The sequence below is a fragment of the Octopus bimaculoides genome, chromosome Z, assembly GCF_046866305.1.
Source record: "Octopus bimaculoides isolate indiv1 chromosome Z, ASM4686630v1, whole genome shotgun sequence".
Classification (NCBI taxonomy): domain Eukaryota; kingdom Metazoa; phylum Mollusca; class Cephalopoda; order Octopoda; family Octopodidae; genus Octopus; species Octopus bimaculoides.
In genome coordinates this window covers 28234248-28258969 of record NC_142944.1, presented here as the reverse complement: position 1 = coordinate 28258969, position 24722 = coordinate 28234248, and the positions used below count along the sequence as shown (strand labels likewise).

At 34.1% G+C, this 24722-nt stretch overlaps 1 protein-coding gene across 1 annotated transcript in view; it reads right to left on the bottom strand.

The window, feature by feature from the left end:
• LOC106867789 (nuclear pore complex protein Nup98-Nup96) overlaps positions 1 to 24722 on the bottom strand; it is a 64712-nt gene that overhangs the window by 38035 nt on the left and 1955 nt on the right. Inside the window, exons 2-13 of the mRNA XM_089365319.1 lie at positions 24075 to 24281; positions 22168 to 22466; positions 20866 to 21019; positions 12569 to 12604; positions 8399 to 8554; positions 7221 to 7290; positions 4937 to 5051; positions 4309 to 4452; positions 3756 to 3904; positions 3560 to 3610; positions 3228 to 3299; positions 1784 to 1862 (exon numbers count right to left, since the gene is read on the bottom strand). Coding sequence (XP_089221445.1) covers positions 1784 to 1862; positions 3228 to 3299; positions 3560 to 3610; positions 3756 to 3904; positions 4309 to 4452; positions 4937 to 5051; positions 7221 to 7290; positions 8399 to 8554; positions 12569 to 12604; positions 20866 to 21019; positions 22168 to 22466; positions 24075 to 24281 — 1532 coding nt within the window. The remainder of the gene's footprint in view (positions 1 to 1783; positions 1863 to 3227; positions 3300 to 3559; positions 3611 to 3755; positions 3905 to 4308; positions 4453 to 4936; positions 5052 to 7220; positions 7291 to 8398; positions 8555 to 12568; positions 12605 to 20865; positions 21020 to 22167; positions 22467 to 24074; positions 24282 to 24722) is intronic.

The window sequence follows — 24722 nt, the reverse complement described above, 5'->3', positions numbered from 1 at the left end:
TAGTAGCATGATAAAACAGTTAAGAATGTGAAAACAAAGAAAGCTGCTAGCCCATCAGGAATCACCAGAGATACTTAAAATATCTATCTGGCCAAATGGATTATGCCTAGTCACCCATATTGTTAATCATGTTATTGAGGAAGGTATCTTACCCAACGATTGGTGTAACAGCATTATAGTCAACTGTTACAAAAGTAAAAGTGATGTCTTCAACAGAAGTAATTACAGAAGTATAAAATTAATGGACCAGGTAAGTTACAAAAAGGATCATCGCTCAACTAATTAGGAAGAGAGTTAGGATAGATGAGATGCAGTGCCAGGAAGAAGCACAACCAATGCCATCTTCCTTGTAAGGCAACAGCAGAAGCATTTCGTAAAAAATCATCCTCTGTATTTGACATTTGTCAACACGGAGAAAGCCTTTGATAGGATGCAGAAGCTAAATCAGCAATGAGTATATCAAAAAACTTAGTGCACAGGTAGGAGTTCAAAGATTAGTTTCCAGGCCTCTCCTGTTTATCACAGTTCTTCAGGTCATATCAAAGGGATGACTAGTTGCCCTTGAGAGTTCCTTGAGTTAATTTAGCCAAGAAAAATGTACTTATAAGCAGGAAAGCAGACAAATTACTAATCCTTTCAGGGCACTGGCCCTGCTCAATATATAGAAAAAGGGTAGGTAGAAATTCCATAAGGTATACCTAGTGCAGGCTATGAATGCATAAGAAGTGAGCAGTATTAAAGGTAAGTTAACAGAGAAAGTAGTCATTGTGTGGCAGATGTGCAGTCCAAAAATGTCTAGGAAGTAAGTTTTCACAACTGTCCAGAGAGATGCTTAGAAGTAGCAGACAGTTTCCATTACTTAAGTGAGCAAATTCGCAGTGAAGGAGGCTGCTCTGAAAGCATAGCTGCTAGAATAAGAACTGGTTGGGAATAGTTCAGAGAGCTATTATCTTTGTTGGTAACAAAGGGCTTCTCCCTCAGAGTGAAAGGCAGATTGTATGATGCCTGTGGACAGACAGCTATGCTATATATAGCAGCTAAATATGGGTTGTGACTGTAGAAGACATGCAAAGCCTTGAAAGAAATGAAGCCAGTATGCTCCACTGGATGTGCAATGTCACTGAACTTGTATAACAAAGTGTAACTGCCAGGTAAGTGTAGTTTGAAATTAGTGGGCCTCAAAGCTGAAAGCGAAGATTGAGGGGGGGGGGGGGGCTTTCTCTATAAGAATACTGCTCACAAAATCAGTGTTATGAAGTAAAGAAAAAGAGGGTATTGCAGACTCATATGCAAATTGGGAGGTAAGATGTGTGTGTGTGTGCGTGTGTGTGCGTGCGCATGTGCACACACACAATGTGCTTATATTATGTTGATGCATACATACACACTCATCCATATGGTCAATTTTCTAGATATTTTAGTTAAAATTATTTTTGTCACTAAGATTTAGATTTCTTTTTTGTTGTATGTAATCATCATATCCAAACTGCTTATTTATTTATTTATTTTTTTTTTTTTTGGTAAACTTATTCCAATATTCATTACTTGTTTACATTTCACTACTAAAGGTTAAATTGAAAAATGTATTATCTTCTTGAAGTTAATTGCTAAAATTAAAGCATTGGGAAGTGCATTTATATGAGAAATGTTTATTAGTGAAGACTTATAAAATCTGCTTTGAGTTCACAAGCAGAGATAAATAATAGGTCCTAAGGAATTAAATTTGAAATGCAATACATGGCTGATGCAGAAGGAGATAGTAAAACAATTCTAATTCACTTACCTCATATTCTGTTTCATTATTGTTAAAATTATCCTGAGTGCTGTTTTGGTTAGAATCAACCGACTCATTCTCCTTTTCACTTCACAGATTTTTAAAAAATAGTTTAAAATTGTATTATTACTTTTTAAATTGATAAAATTTTGAATCATTAACAATTTTTTTGAGATGACATCTTTAAACAAATTTCTGGTGAGAGACTATCAATTTGAAAATGTCACCAATAGTTTATGATTATAAAGAGGTCAACAAAAATTACATATTGCTTTCATTTATTAATTAATACTTATTTCATATAATACAAACTAATAATGCTAGTTCATCCACAAATGTAATTTTAATAATAAATAGAAACAGAGACAGTATTACTACCAAAAGGCAATCATTATGTCCAACTTAACATGTTTTGTTAAAACAACTGAATTATTTACATAGAGAGGACCTTTCATGACTCATGGTGCATACAAGCACATGTATTTATATCAATGAAAGACAAGAATCATCTGCCACAGCCACCGAAACTGCCAGATCATGTGATTTCAACCTGTTTTATGCATCATGAGTCCATATGAAAGGCCCTCTCTAAGTAAATAATACAGTATACAGTGTTTTTAAAATATAAAATCCATGTTAAATAGGACATAAAAATTCCTTTTAGTATTAATACAGCTTCTGTAGCTATTAATTATTTTTGATAAGCCTGCTGGTTATTTGTGACATCAGTGCCTGAAAAAACATTGGTATTTTATAGTGAGATTCAGTTGTTATGTTGCTACTGGACGTCTGCCACTGACAATCCGAAACAGGGCAAAATCACATGATCTGGCAGTTCTGGCAGCTGTAGCAGACAATTCTTGTCTGTCAATGATACAAATAAGAGTGCTTTTATGCACTATATGAGAAGTAACACAATATTTTAATAAAATATCTACATTAAGTTGGACATGAAGATTGCCTTTTGTAATTTTAAGATGTTTTGAATACCCAATAAAATATATTTTCTCATTAAGTTAGTGAATAAGTTAGGCTATGTTGCTGCAAAATTAGGAAGAAAAAAGTTTGCCATCTCACACATGCAAGAAAAATGTTTGCTGTCAACGAACCTTGAAATTTTCATTTCATACATGTACCTTTCCAATAAAACTTTATTTTATAGGTTCCTATAAATTTTGCTTACTTGGAATTTTCTAACATCAACAAACCCCAAAAATGTTTTGCAATTGCTATGAGTAACTTTTGGCATATATTTTAGTTTTAAAAGTTAATGCACACCCACCCTTCTTGCATGTTTATAAAGTGCTGGGAATATTTAGCACACATAATTCTTCCAAGCATCAGGAATTCAGCAATAAATTTAAATTGACTTATCTTTGAGAGAGAGAGAGAGAGAGAGAGAGAGAGAGAGAGAGAGAGAGAGAGAGAGAGAGAGAGAGAGAGATAAACTTACTTCAGTTCAGTACAAGAACTAATCTGCGTGCCATCAGATGTATTGTTTTCTTCATCCTTGCCATTAGAGTTTCTGAAGATAGGGAAAACAGAACAAAGGTAATTATAATTTTTATAGACCATCTTTGAAATTCTTTTCATATCTGTTTTGGTTTTAAATTGGTACATATAAACTGACTAGATAAAGTTATCTATTGTAAATGATGCTACTTTTTTTTTTTCCGGGCAACATAATCTTAGAAAAATAAATTAACAGAAACGCAAATTTGATTCAGTAATTTCATTTTCAAATGAACTTTTAAAGAAAGATCAATTAAAAGAGAATCCACTTACATTATCACTTTTTCACTGGAATTGAAAGACACAGTGTTACTGGAAAGCCAACTGAAAATAAGCATAAAAGAATTAAACAATTAGATGGAGGAAGAGATGAAGAGAAACATGCATAGCAGATTGTTTGTTTGTTGAGATATAGAGAGAGAATTTGAATGCAAGAAAACAAGTGTGCTATGCATACACAATTACTCACCTGTTTGTCTTTGTATTACTGTTAAAACTTGTCTTTGCTGAAGTAGATAAATTTTTGACAACAAGTTTTTTAATATTTCGTTTTAATGAAAAATCTTCTCCATTGAACCCAAATTCATCTTCTTCATCCAAACCATCAAATATTTGCATCTTTTTGAAATAGAAAAATATCAATCAATACTGTATAGGTACAATTTCAAAATGAAGGTAAGATTTAATATATTTTCAGAAAAGTTTAATAATACAAATACTTATAAAAACAAATACTATAAGCAAGTATTTGCAAAAATATCATCATTTAACAGCCATTTTCATGGTGGCATGGGTTAGACAGTTTGACTGGAGTTTGTAAGCCAGAGAGTTGTACCAGGCTCCAGTCCCATTTAGGCTAGGAATCTACAGCTGGAGACCCTTCCTAACACCAACCACTCCAAGTGTGTAGTGGGTGCCTTTTACATATCACCATCATGGGCACCTTTTACGTGTCACTGGCACTGTGCACAACTGTCACCAGTATTGTCCACACAAAAATTAAAAGAATTTTTTATACTTACCTTTTTCTTTGAAATCAAGGGTAATAGCGATTTTGGTTTAGCTCTGGCCAGTGGACGAGTTCCTACTTTATAGTGACTAGACAATACAGCTTTCTGTGCAGTTGGATTAGTAGGCTTAAGAACATCTTCGGTTTTGATTTTACTCTGAAATATGAAATTTCAACATAAAAACAAAAAGCATGTGTAGCATGAAACAAATTTCCATCAAATTTGACAATTGAAGATATCTTAGCTACCACATAACTATATGAAGTAAGGTGCATAATTTCCCAGAGAATAACAACTGGAATATAATTTTTAGTGTAAAGCTTAAGGGTAACATAGATACAATATTTATTCTAAAATCTAATACATGGCCCAACCAATATAAATCCTCATCCCAATGATTTATCTACTGCAAAAAAAAATTATCATCAACTCTAATTCCCCCTTGCAACTAAATACCACATTTCTTTAAACTAGCCTCCCATTTCATTTCTCAGAAGTCTAAGTTTTCATTACTTCATATTCTAAACACTTCCAAAATTTCTAATTTCAAACTGCCATTTTAGCTACAATGATTTACTGCAACTATTTACTTAATATTAACTAGACTGAGGGAGGCTGAGGAATTTCATTAACTACTTACGTCATTCAAATTCATGAATAAAGTTGAATCTCCATAAGGGTTATGAGTTAAAAGCTTTAAATGTTGCTGCAAATTTCCTTGTTCTGATGTTGATCCAGAAAGGGACAAAGCATGGCTGAGAAAAAAAATTGAACATAAAATTTGTAATTAAATACACACACACTCACACAATAATGTATAGACTTACAATGGCTATACCAGCTATGTATAGCAGGTATAAAATAACAAGCTAAACACAGAATAGAACTCAATTTTATATATATCTATTTTATATATTATTACCACCACCAAGGAAGGAGGTTATGTTTGCATTGGCGTTGATTTGTCTGTCTGTGTGCAAAATAACTCAAATAGTTGTGAATGGTATTTGATAAAACTTGCAGGAAAAGTTGGTAATGAGACAAGGAACAGATGATGACATTTTGGTAGTGATCCGGTAATTTTTATGGATTCTTGAAGGATTTTTCATTTGTTATATTTACTTTACATGAAGTATGTTATCTTCTTTGATTATATCCCTCGAAAACAGTTTTCACGTAACCTATGGTGGCGTTGCTGTTTAAAGACAGTGTTCATGATGACGATCGTCAAGATAAGTATGGGAGGAGGATAAAATAGTATTGGTGGTTATAATGGTGACAGGAGCGATGTGATGTGTGATGGTGAGGTGATGGTGGTAACAGTGGTGTTGATGATAGTGTTAGTTGTGTGATGGTGGTATTGCAGTGGTTATACTGGTTGTGGTGGTGAAACTGACTGTTTCAGGTAACCGTCATGATAACATTGATGGCAGTGTATCTGGTTGAAGTGGAAGCAATGACAATGCTGCTGATGATGTTGATAGTTGTGAAATGTTTCAGATGATTCCTGTTTTTAAAGGGTTCTTTTTTCTTAAAATCATATGGCCGTGTTATTATTTTTTTTACCCCCACCAAGGAAGTTGTTTTTGCCAGTGTTAGTTTGGGAAATTGGGCGGTTTTCAGCATGCGTGTATATGGGTGGAAATGAGTTGCATGGTAGAGGTCTGCGCTCTCCGAGTGCTTTTCTGGTTTTATATTATGCTTAGTATAGGTCAGTCATTTCACCAAATGAAAACAATTAAACTACTGGCTCAATTTAGACAAGAAGTAACTGGGTGACTTCTTTAAATTCCTTATCACTTCATCAAAAATAGTAACAGAGGTAATAGATCTTCTGTAAACAATCTTTGAGATGTATTTTATTTACAGGGTCACCAGGGATTATTTTCAAATTGATAGCTAATATATTTTTGTATATAGCACGGAAAATATGACAGAAAGTATAGAAAAGCACATTAATAACACTTTGAACGCATACTCTTATCTATTCAACCATCAGTTTAGGAGTAGAAAATATGATATTAAAGTTTGTTGAAAATGTAATGGGCCTGCATTTAGAATAAAATATATTATTTACTAAGACACAGAATAAACCAATATCCCAGTAAATAATATATATTTCTTATGATTTAATGTTAACAAAACAGAATTCAATAATGAAATTATTCATTTAAAAAGTGATAATGAACCAACATGGATTATACAGTTTATAGATCCGGGTTTTCAGAAAGTTCCGTTTCATGTGGTGAATAGGACAAAGTCTGCATCAATCCTTTACCAGTCCAAATCATTTTCATAAGTTTATCCTAAATGTCCATGTTTGTTTTCAGATTTTTAGCTCTTGTTTCATACATTCTGAGCAATATAAATCTTTCTTTTCATAAGTCCTAAGTTACCCTAGTGACTGAAAAAAGTTGGGAAAGTGTATCATATACAATGAAGGAAATATATTCTGTATATCGTGATACACGAGACAGGCAAAGGGTTAGGTCAAGAAATTTCTTGTAACACAGACAAAATGAAAAGACTGCTTTTAGCACATTTACAAGTAGTTAGCAGACAAAGATACAAGTTAGCCCATCACTCCTAGCAACTATACATGCATTAAGTGTAATCCTGTATATTGATAAGATTAAATGATAAGGTAGTGAATAAGTAATTTAAGAAAGAAATGATATCAGAATTTTTTCTATTAAAAAGTATCTACAATTTAAAAACAAAGAACAAGAAGAAAAAGCTAGGTTGAATTTTAAAATGCTGGGCCTCATAAATGATGTGACAATAAAAATCAACATGCAACCCAAGTCAACACAAAACCCTCATCTTCCTACAAAAAACATCAATAACTTGAAGCAAAACAATTACCATTAACTAATCTGCTTGTTACTGCCATAATTTGAAATTAAAATAGAATATTCAATTACCTTCCTAGAGTAGATGTATTACCTCCAGGATTAAATCCTGATCCTGTATTATTAAAGGTAGAACCTAGTCCTGAAATTGAATCAAAAAATGCATAAAAGAATAAAAAATTTAAAAAATACAGAACAACTTTAAAATATTTGCACTCCTATACTGACTGTTCCATCTGAAATCCAAGTTACCAAGTTAAACTAACTTCCTGTATATTACAACCGACACCATGCAAAAAAGGTCACTTTTCATTCCAGTCGTTCCCATGAAACAAATTAGCTTTCATATCATCCAGCATCTTCCAAGAGTTGGCAAAACACTAATATTTAACATTATTAAGAAACAAATTAATTAACTACTTACCAAATTGGGCTTTCTCTTGGTGAAGTGATCTTACAAATGAAATAGACTTCACTAAAAATCAGCCTTTTAATTCACCTTCTTCCTGCATGCTTTTATTGCCACAATGAACTCTACACTTTTAAGACTTCTACAACAGAAACTATCTATTCTACACCTCACTCAATGATCATTGCTTTCCTTCTCTTTTCTCTAGACAGTAAATATTATTTATTGTATAAATTGACTACCTGACCATTTAATGCACCCCTTACTATATAAACTGCATTATTGTATAATGTTTATTTTCCCCCAAAAATTGCATCATATATCCTTCACAAAGAGCAAGCAAAATAGTCCTAACTACAACTGACTTCATAACCAAGTTATGTTGCTAAAGCTGGATATAAATCTACATTCAAGGGAACCCCTATACAGTTGTTTGACCTGCTAGATATAGAACCCAAATCTGTCTCAAATCTCGTCCTTCCTTCTTAAATAAAGGCTGCATTAAACAACATGGTTCCTGATATACATTAAAGTGACATACTCATATATACAGTTATATATTAGACTATTCAATCACAGTTGACTTGGGGTTAAGCACCAATGACCCTCTTCCATTTGGATTATGTACGAATTAGCTTAAATTTTTCTAAAATCTACACCAAAATCATTACTTCAAACCTATCCATGACATCCAAATCCTGGGTGGGAGGGCAAGTGTAAGGGCTAAACCAGGTTGGTGTTAACTATTTGAACTTCAAACAATCAGACATGGAAGAATTATTCTATACTTAAACAAAAACAATATTTATTATAAACTTTAGAAAGTGAAAGCAATATTTACCAGCTGAACTAGCACCAAGGGTAAGTCCAAAATGCTTAGGTTGATTTCCAAGTGGAATGGCCCCAGTATTTGGAAAATTGAAATTAGTACTTTGGTTTAATGCATTATTAGTACCAAATGGTTTGTTATTAAAGATACTTGTTCCTGTAGATGTACCTAGATGTTAAAAAGAAAAGTTTAATTACATGAACTGATTCTAAATAGAAAAATGCTTGTAATCTTTTAATAAATATGTGATGGCATAAATATATACCGCAGTAATCACTTACAAATAAAAATTTTTTAAAAATAAAATAAACGCACTATATGTCATAAATTTTAAATAAAAAAAGCTAATACAATATAAACCATAAAATATCAGTAATATGATTTTTGATATAAGTTTAAAAATAAAAAAAACTTATGTATTGGTTTTCATGGTATACATTAAGTGAAATAGAACTGTATATTGGCCCAGACAGCCAACTGTACAATGCTGTTACATTTGGCCATTTCACTTACTGTATTTGATGACACATAAAACATATTTTCTGCAAAAAAAAATAAAGTCTCAAAAATTCACCGTGATATATGTGGAGTTGGACCTACATTACATGCTTATAATGCACTAAAAACTTTCCTTCCTGAATATGCACAGCTAGAATTGCAGTGTCTAATACACCCATGTATTTTTTATGCATAAAACATAGTACCTTTCTGATAATACTAAATTCAAATAAACAGGAAATTCTGACAAAGGATTACATAACTGATTTAATTGATACCAACTATATGGCTAGGACTTATTAATCCTGAAAAAATGGAAGATGTATACATCAGCATCATATGGACTGAACAAGCCAATGACCACACAAACAGACTTTTGCCTTACCTCTCTACAGCCCATGGCACTCTATGATTTCTTCCATGGATTGAATAATAACAAAAGGGGGGGGGGCAATTATCATTTCTAATATCCTTTTATAACAGCTTGTTTTTAAATGAAAAGTGAACTAATGTAGTTAGAATGCTTTGCATTTATGTCCCTTAGTTTGTATTTTCCACCTGGGTTACCTTAATTTTTCATTAAGTACAAGTCAAATACTAAGGGTATGGTTAATCAACATTACCTGCTCCTCTAAAACTTATGCCATTGTTATAAACTATTTCTCAAAGACATGGGTGTATACATAGCCACACACACACACACACACACACACAAATGTTCAGGTGTAACTGCAGTTAAGAAGTTTGCTTCCCAATGACAAGGTTTCGAGCTCAGTACCGCTGCACAGCATCTTGGGCACGTGTCTTCTATTATAATCCTGGGCCACCAAAAACTTTGTAAATGAACTTAAACAGAAACTGAAAGAAGCTCATTGTATGTGCACGTCCATGCAAACTACTGTTTGCTTGTCGTTTATTTCCATGTCTCTGTGTAACCACATTCAAGTTGTTTCTTGTTCAAATATCTAGAATATTATTTACTTCACTTCGAAATAAGTGGTGGGTGGCATCAGGAAGGGTATCTGACTTTGGATGCTCAGAGAGTGTAGCTATGAGAATAAGAATAGGCTGGGCAAAGTTCAGAGACCTCCTACCTCTGCTGACAACAAAGGACCTCTCCCTCAAAGTGAAAGGCAGATTGTATGATGCTTGTGTGCAAACAGCTATGCTATACGGCAATGAAACATAAGCTGTGAGAGCTGAGGATATGTGTAGGCTTGAAAGAAATGAAGCCAGTATGCTTCGCTGGATGTACAATGCCAGTGTGCATATTCAACAGAGTGTCAGCATCATGAAAGAAAAGTTGGACATAAGAGGTGTTAAATGTGGTGTACAAGAGAGACGACTGTGCTGGTATGGTCATGTGATGCTTATGGATGAGGACAGCTGTGTGAAGAAGTGCTAATCTCTAACTGTGGAGGGAACCTGTGGTAGAGGTAGACTCAGGAAACATGGGACAAGGTAGTGAAGCATGATCTTTGAATTTTGAGCCTCACAGAGGCAATGACTAGTGACTAAGACCTTTGGTGATATGTTGTGCTTGAGAAGACCCATCAAGCCAAGTGAAATCATAGTCATGGTTGATGCTAGTGTCATGTAACTGGCACCTATACACATATGACAGGCACATAAAAAGCACCTTTCAAGTTTTGGGCCTCACAGAGGCAAAGTGGCTGATGCCAGTGGCACATGAAAAGCTCCCTTCACGTGTTGGGCTTCATGGAGACAATGACAAATAATTTTTGGCATTGTTGTTCTTGAGAAGAAGACCCATCAAGCCAAGTAAAATTGCAGTCATAGAATGTACTGGTTTCGTACAAATGGCACCTGTGCCAGTGGCATGTAAAAGCACCCACTACACTCTCAGAGTGGTAGGTGTTAGAAAGGGCATCCAACTACAGAAAACTATACCAAATCAGACTGGAGTTAGGTGCAGCCTTTCAGCTTACCAGCCCTGGTCAAACCATCCAACCTATGCCAGCATGGACAATGAGCATTAAATAATGATGATGATGAAGCACAGAAAAGTAAACACTAAAATTATGACGACAATATGCACATGTACATGCATGAATGTATACACTGACATGTGGTTGTATGGTTCAAGAGTTTGTTTCACAACCACACATTTTAAATTCACTCTCACTATACAGCACTTTGATGAAATGTTTTCATACTATAGCTCAAAACTAATGCAGTTTAAGTGAATCTGGTAGGCAAAAAACAGTGTAGAAACCTGTCATGTGAGTGTAAGAAAAACTTTAATCACTTCCTCTGTTGTTTATTTAAATTCTGTAACAATTACTTTAAAATCTATGCATATGTTGCTGAATTTTTATAATTTTTCAGGTGATTTCTTTAATCAAAATTTTTGTCAATACATGCATGCTTATATAGTTACTGAAGTGAGTAATTTTGCCCAACCATAAATTCTAGTATGGGAAAGCTTCAGAAAGGTCAAGGATTTTTTTTTTCCCCCTGTTGTGATGCTTGCACATTCAAATAAATACTTGAGTGCTGAGGGTTGCTGATGCACTCAGTCCCTGAATGCAGGAGTCAATATCTCATCAAGCAGTGAAGCAATTCTGCAGCAGTTTCAGGCTTTTCTACTGTAACACCAAAGCTGCCAAGGGCCACCTACCTATATAGCTGACAAAATTCTCACACAACAGCATGGACTGTGATGAGTCTGATGGTGCAACTCTGGGCTAGATGTTTCTTATTTCTTTATTGCCCACAAGGGGCTAAACACAGAGGGGACAAACAAGGACAGACAAAGGGATTAAGTTGATTACATCAATCCCCAGTGCACAACTGGTACTTAATTTATCAACCACGAAAGGATGAAAGGCAAAGTCGACCTCGGCGGAAATTGAACTTAGAACGTAATGGCAGACGAAATACCGCTAAGCATTTCGTCCGGCGTGCCAACATTTCTGCCAGCTCGCCGCCATGGGCTAGATGTTTCTGCCATCCTAATACATGTTCTTTCTTTTAATTATCTCTTAAAATTATCTGTTTTTAAATTATCATTGTAATTAACAACCATACACACAACATTTCTAGCACAAATGACTATTTACAATTAAAGAAAACTAAATCATTTCTACAATATCAATTTTTACAAAATTCTGACCATCACAAGTAAATACAATGTAAGCATTTGAAGAAACAAACTCATTCTAAGGTGCTTTCTGAATTTCTGACTTTTATCATCACAAATGACATAAATACAAAGTGAATAACAAGTGAACCACCACTACCAAAAACTGCTTTGTTTTCAATTGATGAAAAGGATTTTATTTCTAGATGTAAAACAATTATTCCACATCAGTTCCTGAAGCCAAACATAAATTCAAGATTACATAACAACAAATTGGGTTTCAACAGGAGTGTGAAAATTCAGAATATTATTTTCAAGATGCTTAATACAGTACCTGCTTTAAAAGTTAAACAATTGTTGGTAGTGGTCAATGTAAACAGCTCTCATAAATGTTATTCTATAATTCAGTAAACTATTATGAATCTTAAAATTCCGAAGTGCAAATATGTATGAATAGAAGTGCTTATTTATTAAAATATACACATAAAATTATGCCACATCTAACTTCTAATAACTGAAAACAATATAAAAATGACTTATTCACAAAACTGAGAATACAATAAAGTATTCAAAATACCTACCAAATCCTGAGCCTCCAAATCCAAAATTAGTATTACCTTGTATTGATAGCATGAGAAAATAAAAAAAAATTCATATATGCTATTAAATAATTTGGTAGTGAAAAACTAACTATAACAATATTATGGTTTATTGCTTCCAATGATAAAGGTAAATTTATATTGTTACTTCTTCACTAGCCCTCATTATCAGTATATCTCCACTAATCCTCAATTGCATTACATTAACATTGCTCTTCAATATCACTACCTCTCCATTGATCCTCAATATCATTACATCTCCACTGACTGTCAATATTATTACATTTCCACTGATTTTTCAAAATCATTCTTGTTCATCTGTCAGGGCAACAAGGACTGTCTAGTCATCCTGAAGTAGGAGTCAGGCTTCATGAGAGTGTTAGTGACTGATCAGGCCAAGCTGCACCTGGAACTTTCTCCAGCAGGATGGACAGGGTACGGTGATAGTAGCTAAGAATTGGATGGCACTGGTTTTCCTGGCCTCTCTGCATCGCTTAGCTGCAGCAAATCTATTGGTTTCACATGTATGAATTCCCTTGTGAACAGCTGATCATCACTTGCCCCCGTCCTGTGCTATTTGCCCCCATGTGACATGGTTATGCTGAAGGCCTTTAGAGAAGCTTTTTAACTTCCTTTTCTGGCCTCCTTGGAAGTATTTGCATATAATTGTTTCTTCATAAGTTGGTGGTCTGACATGCAAACTACATAACCTACCAAGAAGCTATGATTGTATTGAGATGGTGTAGATGCTTGACAGACTAACAGACATGAGTTCCTCAGTAGGATTTTGCCATCCCACTTTATACCAAGTTTTCTGAAGCAAGGTGAGTGGAAATGGCTCAATTCCCTTACATGATGTTGGTAGACCACTCATGTTTCACAGCCATAGAGCAGAAATTTGAGAACTATGGCTCAATACACCTTAATCAGTGTTTCTAGGGTGGTTCTGTTTCTGTTCCACATGTTCTCATACATCTTAGCAACACACTCTCCAGAAATGTTGTCACTGATGACAAAGTAAATGTCACATTCACTAAAGCACAAGTTGCCTTTGGCAGACTCTATAAGCACATATAGAACAGGAGAGACATCATCTTAGGAACAAAAATCAAGGTGTTAATATCATTGTATCTCCAATGATCCTCAATATAATTACACCTCCACTAACCATCAATACTATTATTCCAATAACCCTTAATACTGCTTCATCTCCACTAATCCTTAATATTGTTACATTGCTACTACTCCTTGTATTTCCTCTAATCCTTAATAATATTACTACACCACTAATACTTTATATTGTTACATCTCCACTAACTTTTAAGTAACAAATGAAAAACCTAAATAAATGTAACTCAAAAACTAAGTTTAGTGTACTTCCTTTCAAGCCAATAATGGAGTCTACATGATTACTTAACCTCTTAAAAATAGTGGTGATATGTTCCCCAAAAAAGAAAAGAAAAAAAATAGCGTGAGTAACAATGGATACTGTAGTTCTAGATACACTGCCTGGAAGTAGAAAAGAAAAAAACACCTTTGTTGCAGCTGAATAACTTCAAATTTTCCATGAGACAACAAATCTATTGTTTAGAATTAATGTTAAAAACAATGCATTTAAACCAGCCATATCTGGCCAAAATATTCTGTCTATATTATGTTCAAACTGGTCAGATCTAGACTCTCACACTGTCATTGAAAATATAATCAGTCACGTCATCAAAATCATGAAGCTATGAGATGGTGAAGTTATAATGCTTCAAATATTTGTAAATTTCCAAATCAGTGCTTCTATTTGTCATTTAAAATGTCTAATAAAATATAGTTCTGAATACAGAATTAAATTTAAATATAAATTTAACTTTTAAACCACCTCCAAATCCTAAACTGCATGAAAACACAGCTCAAATGTTGTTGGTAAGTACTTTTCTACACAAGAAACAAAGATTTGCCTTTTGTGTTAGAACTTCCAGTCAAAAGACTTCTTATTTGCAACATGCTTGTCTATTTTTTCTGTTTTATCAAACAAATATCTCCAGCATATTTTTTTCTTTTGATTTTGAAGCATAATGGCAATTACTACCTCTAGTGGTGAGTTAGAATTTAATGATATTATTTATTTATGATTTAATTACAAAAATGAATTTGGACTTTGCTGTTTAAAGATGACACTGAAATCATCATCATTATCATTGTTTAATATCTGTCTTCCATGCAGTCATGGGTAGGATGATTGACTGGCGCTGGCCAAGTAGAAGACTACCACAGGCTACTGTGTTTGTTTTGGTAGTTTGGTGGGGTTTTTACAGCTGGATGCCCTTCCTAACATCAACCACTCAGCAGAGTGGACTCGGTGCTTTTTACATGGCACCAGCACAGGCAAGGTTAGTTTTGGCATGATTTTTACAGCTGAATGCCCTTCCAAATGCCAACCACTTAACAGTGTGGACTGGATGCTTTTTACATGACACCAGCACTGGCAAGATAACCAAATAATTCACAAGACAAAGAATTTTGAGAGAGGTAGGGGCATTTAAGGAGGGGAACTTGTGTCAGATGATGAAAGATTAGAGTGTGACAGAGAGACAGAACAGGTGCCTTGTTATAACAGAGGGAGCATTGGAGGAGGTGATCCGGTATCAGATGATGAAAGGTAAGATAACAGAGAAATTAAAAGGCAGAAAAGGCAGTCTTGCTATAGAGAGGAGGTACATGGTTACACAGAGGGAGAGAGAAAGAGAGAGTGAGAGGAAGGGGGAGGGTGGTACAAGAAAGAGGACAGAAACAGGTGCACTGATGTAAAGGAGGTACTTGGTTACCTAGTCAGAAAGAAAAGCAAAAGGAGAATGATCAAGAATGAGGGCAGAAACAGATATGCTGCTGTAGAGGAGATACATGGATCAAAGCATAAATGTGATGGTAGAGTAAGGAAGTCATAATACATGCAGTCAGATATTGCTAAGAAGGCGTAAGGACGAAGTGAGGACGAAGTGACTAGCAAAAACATGGGTATAAAAACAGGTGGGAGGGGGGGAGAAGCAGCAATACTGTGAGCAGGGCAGTGAGGGCAGGGAAGGGGAGTGGGAGACATAGTTTATGAAGAAGAAATGTAAGGAAGAGAAAGATGCAGTTTAAAAGAGATGTAGTTCGGTCTCTTGGGGTAGGGTGTGTGAAAAGTTTGTTGTTACATGTGGGTGGGACACAACGCTTCTACCACTCAGTTTTGCTCTCTCATCAGTTATTTAAGTGGTTTGAGGATTTATTAATTCTGAGGAAGAATGGAGTTATCACATAGTTGGCATGACATTGATGCATTTGTTAGGGACAAGTAAAGATTAAAAGTACAAACTTATAGATATTTTTAATCCTTCAGCATTCAGATTACTCTTAAATATAATGCTTATTTATTCACAATGTTTCGAATGAATCATACATTATCTTGCAGATTCAAGATTTTGATGATGTGACTGTTCATTTTTAGAATGACAGTGTAGGATAGATGTTAGAGGCCAGATATGGTCAGTTAGAACATAAAACATAAAATATTTGGGCCAGATATGGCTGGTTTAAATAGAAAATCTCTGCATAATGGTAAGTTTATGAGAGCATAATTATTGTAATAAGAGTAAATAACACTATTCAGTTGGGCTTTACAAAATCTCAAAATGCAGGAGACAAAGGCATATCTCAGAATACTTTTTCCAATGGGAGTTGTACAGCTTCAAATTAAAGAGACTAACTCAAACAAAGATTCAACTCTGAGACAAGAAATCAATGCCCAGAAATTGAAATCATGTACTATTGTGAAACTATTAATATCTAATTATTTTACCAGTATTCAACCTACATGGGCAGGTGAAAGTGGCATAACAGGTAAAAATCCTATTCACAATATATACTAATGATCATTATATGAGGGTAGGCTGAAAAGTTCATAGGCTATGAAGAACTGATGCTAGACATTTGTAATCTTGCATTCATCAATTTCGACTCATTAACCGTTAGCACACTCCTGTCACAATCAGTTTCCATATGAGTTTTCTCCGTTGTACCTGCAGGTGCACTGTGTCACCTTGAGAAGGGTGCTTAAAATAAACACTTCACAAAGTTTCTTTCAGATATTCTAAGCTGGAAACAGCCTACTTTTGATTCAGAAAGGATAAACTGTTTTCTGACACCATTTGCATTATTATTCACTCGCTACAAGGTAGACAATCTTATAAATAAACTATAGGTTTTGTTGTTTTTCATCTGGATGAAAATGGCCACTCCGGCATCTGATGAAGCTTTCTTTGATTCCAACTCAGATGATGATTTTGAGGGATTCACTTAGATATCGACGGTTAAGTGAATGGAGGTGATGGTGAGGATGGAGTCTATGTTTATAGTAAATCCTGTCCTTTTTCCATCTTTCAGACAACTACAAAGCAAAACCAAAGAATCACCCTGAGCATGATAGAGCACATAAGATGCAGCCAATTTTTGAAAAGCTAGGGCCACTTTGGCAGAAATATTTTTATCCTGGAAAGGATCTTTCAGCGGATAAAAGTATGATTCTTTTCAAAGGAGGAATAGGCTTACTAATCTACATTCCAGCAAAACCAACCAAGTGGAGCCAGGCTGACGTGAAAACTGGGTATGTCTACAACTGGCAGCTGTACTTCGGCCAAGAAACAGTCTAGGCACCAAGGGTAGCTGGTGTTGCACATAAAGTGGTTTCCTCCCTGTCAGAGAATGTGCAAAATAAGGACCATGTCATTTACATGTAGAATTTTCGTTGCCTGCATTATTTCAGGATCTGACCCAACATGGAACAGGGGCATGTGGCACAGTGTGTAAACTGTCAGGTTGTGCTCAGTGAAATTAAAGTAGCAAGACCACAAGCAGGCGATCTCCCCATCACACACAGAGATGGACACATTTTGTACATTTCCTGCTATGACAAAAGGCCTGTGAATCTTCTGACGACTGCCCAGTCTGCTGAGACCTTCAGAAGAGAAGTTCGTTCATAGTGTCATGAAGATCATACCAGGATTGTGTACAAACCATCTGCTGTGTAGCCCTACTTTCAGCACATTGGGGGAGGGTCACAGCACAGAATAGACAAGCAGATAACATGTTACATGGTGCTGTACAGATGTACCAAGTGGTGGAACAAAGTTCAGGCTAAAATTGTACATTCTCTACCAGTCAGGTGTGTCTCACACAAAAGGTAGGAGGACAGAAGCCCCTCCCTCAGAAAGGCCGGTGTTAACAGAAGGCCAGCCTATCATTAATCCGAAGCACCTGAAATCTGGCAGGCTTTCTTGTCCAAATTGTGCTATTTGTTTGAACAGAGAAAATAAGCACTACCAGACTCAGTTCATGTGCAGAAAATGTGATAGGGCACTCTGTCCATACCCCTGCTTCCAGAGGTACTACAAGGTAGACTGCATCCACAGACAATATTCAAGGTATAATTAAAATATGTCAACACATTTGTTTTTTGCTTGTTTCTTTTTTTTCTTTTCTTTGCAATTTCAAAACATGCATGTAGAACATAATGCATTACATCAAAATATTACTCATCCATTCCTTTATTAATATGCAAACAAATCAGGTCTGTATATGCAATACAATGCAAGTTATAACCATTTTAAAAGAGTAGATGCTCATGTCTTTTTCTCCCTCAAAAATAATGCAGTGACAAGGGAAACATTTCTAGGGACAAATCAGTGTGCTAAACATTAATAACTGCATTGTTTCTTTCCCAGTAAACTAACATCTGACCATTCAAAGACTTCAAAAAAGTAACTAATGGTGGTTTCTCTTGAAAACGGACAAAATTTAGCACTGGATCAAGTACATGCTAAAAAACGGTTTAGCCCCCAACAACATGCATGCTGACATAGATGAGTGCTTGATTCATTACTCTGAGCCAGAGACAAAGAGACAATCAATGCAATGGAAACACCCCACCTCACCTGCTCCAAAGAAGGTGATGATCTCAGTTTTTTGGGGTTGCAAAAGGAAGTGTTTAATGACTATCTCAAAAAGGGGGACACATACCATTGATGGAGAGCACTTTGCCAACTTGCTGAGGCAGTTACAAAAGACTATCAAGACCATGTGCCCAGGAAAACTGACAAAAGAAGTCTTGTTGCATCAGGACAATGTTCTAGCACACAAGTCCTTGGTTTCAATGCCTACTGTATGTGACTATAGCTTTGAATAGTTGATCACCCTCCCTATTCTTCTAATTTGGCTCCATCTGACTATCATCTTTTCCCCAACATCAAAAAAATACTTGGGTAGGAACCAGTATTGCAGCAATGATGACATCATATCTGCTCTTGAAGACTTTTTTGACCAACAGGATTAAAAGCTTCATCAATGGAATACAAGCACTACAACACCAGTGGAAGTGTGTGTGTGTGTGTGGATCACAAGGAGGACTATGTTGAAAAAAGCTCATTTGGTCACATTCTGAGAGTATCTTGGTCAGCCTATTAACTTTTAAACCAACCTTCATATAGTATCAGCAAATTTCATTCAAGTTCATGCAATAATTATATTTTTGTCATTTTTATATTAGAGACAGAGGCATAGCTCTGCGGTGAGTAGTTTGTGTCCTAACGACATGGGCCTGGATTCAATCCTACTGCATGGCACCTTAGGCCTTTTGCTTTGGCTCAAGGCTAAAACAGAAAGTGAAAGAAGTCCATCGTGTATATGTGTCCCCATCTCTTCACATCATGTAATAACTGTAAATGAGTATCACTGTTATACAAGCAGTGTCAGTCATCTCCACTATTCTGCAAGAACATGTTTGGTCAAAGAGAATACATTGCTTGGAAACCGATGGGGATTGGCATCAAGAAGGGCATCCAACTGTAGAAAATGTGCCTCAATAAACTCCATCTAATCCATGCAAGTATGGAAAAGTGAACATGAAATAATGATGAAGATGACAATGACTAAATGCATTTTGTCAAAATCTCTAGTTTCTAACAGAGTGAGAGATTTATATAGAGAAAGCACTATAGGACTTTAAGAAATGATAAGACTAAAGATATAATCCAGCAAGTATTAATGGATTTAACCCTTTTGTTACTATATTTCTAACCAAAATACACCCAATGCATTTCAATTAAATTCTAAAATAATCGTGAACAACTTTTTTTTTTATATATCAACATATTTTGGAACATAATTTCTTAATCACATCTGTTTCATATTTTTTTTTATCTCAAAGCAAATCTAATTACAGATAAATACAGGTAAATTCAACAAAATATGTTATTTAAATTTTATTTACACATCAGCATAGAAAATGAGTTAATAGCTAATATTCAATGAGTATACAACAAAATTTAAATGGAGAAAAATTGTGGAAATTACTAGATTGCTTTCACTTGAACTTAATGTACATAAGACAGTGGTACCATAAAGGTAAAATAGAATGAAATAGATGTACAATTAAGGTAAAACAGAACAAAATACTGAAATTTGTCTTTGAAGAAAACTAGGAATTGAAATATACACCAACTAAATGAAATAAACTCACATACATACATAAATACCAAAAACACATAATAATTATATACAATCTAAATTAATTAAAATTTGTTACACATCTTACAGGGAAATGAAAATTACTTAAATAAAAACAAGGTAAATTTGAAACACAAAAAAAATTCTAAATCAAATTTACACACACTATTCCTAAAAATGCTTGGGTGTTTAACTATATTCAAGTATGTGTTTATGTTTGCTTTATATTTAAGCAGATTTTTATGTCTTCTTTCAAAATTACTTAGAATTCACACTCCCTGCTTGACAACATGAAAGTGGTATCCAGTTTCTATCCATCAAAGTGAAACATTTCAGAAAATAGAAGACAAAAAAAAATGGGGAGGGGATATCTTCAAAAATTCACAGCACTCAAATATCATGTAGAGTAAGGGCCATTAATATTCAAACAAAGAAGTAAATACTTTAAAATAACATTCTATTGGGTAAAAAGAAGTAATTTTGAAAATCATCATTAAAGTTTACATTCATATTAAGAAGCTTGTTAACTAAAAATGTAAACTTATAAACAGTCTAGTAGTGTTGCATTATTATGAAACAAATAGCAATAATATTTTAGATGATATAAGTAGAACCAGTCAACTTCAAATTATTTCAAAAAAGATGTACATGCAAAGAAAATGAGCTTATTTGCAAAATATGCTTAAATATGTTTAAGAGTATACATTCAAGTTAAGACTTAATACATAAATAATAGAAAAGTTATTCACCAAATACACCAGTGCTGCTATTTGACCCAAATGGAAAAGGAGTTATTGTAGCTGGTTTATTGAAAGGGTTATTGCCAGTATTCTGTAACTGGAAGCCAGTATTGGTACTTGGTGTACTAAATGGTATTTGCTTGTTTCCGAATAGGCCTCCACTCTGAAAGTATTGCAACAATAGAACAAGACTGAAGAAATTTTTTTTTAAACATCTTGAGATGAATACATCAGTAAAATGACCAATAATTGACCCCAAAAGGAAAAATTGACAAAGAAATCAACAATGACAAACCACCTTGAAACTGTACAAATATCTTCTTTTCTTATCCCTAAAATTTATATAAATATTTCCATGGTTTCTATTTTAGGCTGAATAAAATCTTACATTAAAAAATAACTATTTTTCTTTAAGCATGTAATAAAAGCAATGAGGATTTCAAAATTTTTAATTCACAAAAGTTCAGGAATGGCTATATGGTAGGAAGTTTGCTTCTCAACCACACAGTTCTTAGTTCAGTCCCACTGTGTGACACCTTGGGCAAGTATCTTTTACTACAACCTTAGGCTGACCAAAGCTTTGTGAATGGATTTGGTAGATGGAAACTGAAAGAAGCCCATCATTTGTGTGTGTGTGAGTGCATGTGTTACTGTCTCTTTGCCTTGACTTTACAACTTTACTTGTAAAGGAATGTCACCATCATGTAAGTAGCGTCCTTTATTTCCAATCTTCTGAGAAAACATGTCTAGATATGGGGAATAATACCTTACTAAGAAATAGGTGATGGTTGGTGACAAGGAGGACATCCAGTTGTGGAAAATATAGAAAGTTTTTGTCTACCACACTTTTCTGAATATGAAGCATTCAATTTTATGTCAGCAACAACTGAACAGTAAAACTAACAGCACAAAAGCTGTGAGTGTAAAAAGTCACCATCTTTTAAAATAAATGCAAGTATATTGTACTCTGAAATTATTGATTAGTGTATAGAAATCATACATACATAAATTAGAGTCTTTATCACAAGTTTTTACACCTATGTTATTACTCATTATTTGTATTACCAAATTCACTAAATTTTCCTGAAAAATTTAAGATTTCACGCAGAAATTTTTAGGGTGAAAATAACAGTTTTAATCAAAATAATCAAATATTTAGGTAAATACCAATGTAAATCATGGATTATAAAGCTAAAAAGGCTTGCTAATTAAAGAAAATTTATAGATCAGTTTATGTCACCCCAACTTCATTAATTCAGTTTGTTAAAAAAATAAAATTAAGAACAAATTAAATATAGTCAAGTAACTTACTGTTTGGTTTGTTGCAAAACCAGTTGTTCCAGTTCCAAATGTAGGTGTATTTGTAGTTGTACTAAACAGATTTGACTGCTGAGATGTATTACTAAACAAACTCTTGTTTTGTTGCTGGTTTTGGCCAAACAAAGAACTGCCAGTATTCGGATTCAGATTAAAGCTAAAACCTGTATTCAAGCTATCAGTTGGATTTGCAAACAATGGTTTGGTTTGTTGGCCAAACAGTCCTGTACTGGTCAGTGGTGCACGGTTTTGATTAAACAGACTTGTGTTGCCCCTAGCATTTCCAAAACCAGCTAGAAAAGAAATATTTATATATGGATAAAAAGGCTTTGTCAGGATAAATTAATAGATGATTCAAATATATCGTTTTGAAAAAGTCTTCTTTACATATCAGATCTAAATTGCAGTTTTCTTTACAAAAAGGAAACATAAAAATTATTGAAAAAAAAAAAAATGAACATTAAATTACAAACAAAAATTGCAAGTGATTTTGTGTAAGCTATACATTTTTTAAAGTGAAAATTCAAAAACAAAAATTTGAGATACACTCTAGGAGCTTCTCAAACAAATTATTTTTCATATCTCCTGTGTCACATAAACACACAGCATTGTTTACTCCTTCATTTTACACAGGTCCATGTGCTTTTGCCTTGTGTTGAGTCTGGGTAGCATCTTTTGAGTTGATAAACTCAACATTGTGGTTCACTGTTCTATGTTGAAAATTATAATCATCAATTTCAAGAATGTGAGAATAGGCTCTCTACAAGTCACTGTAAATGGTGGTTCCAGGAAGAACCAACATATGCATTCCTCTAGTGTATCGCAATTCCAACGTGGCACTCCATAAAGAAACACATCTGGTCTCATGACACACTCCTCAGGTAATAAGCATCCTTCCTAGGTTGTATTTACATATTCAGAAGACTTTCATCTTTCGCAAAATCTTTCCAGGACCACCAATCTGAACTAGGTTGCAGAGCAAGTACTCTCCACATAATTCACAGACATAGCTGTTGTTATCAACAGCTGTGCAGTAGTAAGTATGGCTTGTTACTATGGATACAGGCACAAGCCTGGGTGAAGCCAACCCTCGGTGGTAGTAGCAATTATTCAAACATCTGTGTCTTTCGATTGGCTAAAATTACCTAAAATTTGCAAACTTTAAAGCTATTAATTTATTTATTAATTTATAGCAAAAATTAATTTCACTTCCATAATTAACATACAAAACTACATCAAATTTGAAAACAATTGAAACAGAATTTTAAAAATTGAAAACAATAAGCAAAAGAGAAAAGATCCTACTATTTTAGTTAGAAATATAGTAATAATGGAATTAAAAACCTACAGTAGAAATTGATAGTATTGATTATCAGTGTACAATATTTGTAAATATGTAGTTAAGCCAAAGAGAACATTTTGCAACACTTATATAAATTTTGTTAATAAACATTAAATGTGTTAGATAACAAAATGAAAAATATCTACCTTTATTTTGTATCTAACTTTTGTTCTTAAAATTATCATTATATTTTGGAGTTTTCTTTTCTTATCTATTGAACCTTGCTAATATCAAACTTTTGTGGTATTTGACAGATGAAATTGATCGATATTACTTGTATAGGGTTCTGATAATCAGTCTACATTTGTTTCTACAAATTACTTGATATAAGATTGTGAAAGGTTATGTTAAAGTTGAGATGAACTAAGAACTCCATGAGTGGCATTTCAATATGTTATTCATTTGTCTTCCTTCATTAAATCTAAAACTATTTTGCTTTGAAGTTTTCCTGAAATTGATACAATGTGTAAAATATTAAATCCTCTTTCACTATCAAAGAAATTAAAATGTCACTATGAACCAAACAATTCAATTGGGAATTATTCCATTAATATCTTACTGGTTGTAGCTGTCTTATTCTGACCAAAGCCAAATCCAGTTGTTGCCTGACTAGTTGAGGTACCAAATAAATTTGAACTTGTTGGTTGTTGAGGTTGAGGCTGAGCAAGTGATTGTTGTTGTTGTTTGCCTTTACGACCAGCCTGATAATCTTCTAATCTGAGTTCCTGCCAATAAAATTGATAAAAAGGTTTGATTAAAAAATTTTCTAAATCATTAACTCAAATTCTTATACTACAAAAAACTGCAACTATTGGCAGATCTTTAACCACATGAAATCACAATTCAAATAGTGTTGTTTGAAGATAAAAAACTAGACCTAAGTATTCTTCTGTGCAAGAAACAAAGTCAAACCTTATTTTAGAACCTTTTCATCAAAAGACTTCCCGTTTGCACTATATGTGCTTATTTTCTGCATTTTACTGAATTTCTCAGATTTTATTTTGTTCTATTTTTGAGTATAAAGATGGTTAGTCTGAAGTGGTGAGTTAGAAATTGGTGATATTTATCATCATCATCATTTTAGTGTCCACTTTTTCATACTTGTATAGGCCAGTGTTAACAAAGGCAAATTTTCTACTGCTGGATACCCTTCCTGTCACTAATCCCCACTAGTTTCCAAGCAAAATAATATTTCTCCATAGCCAGG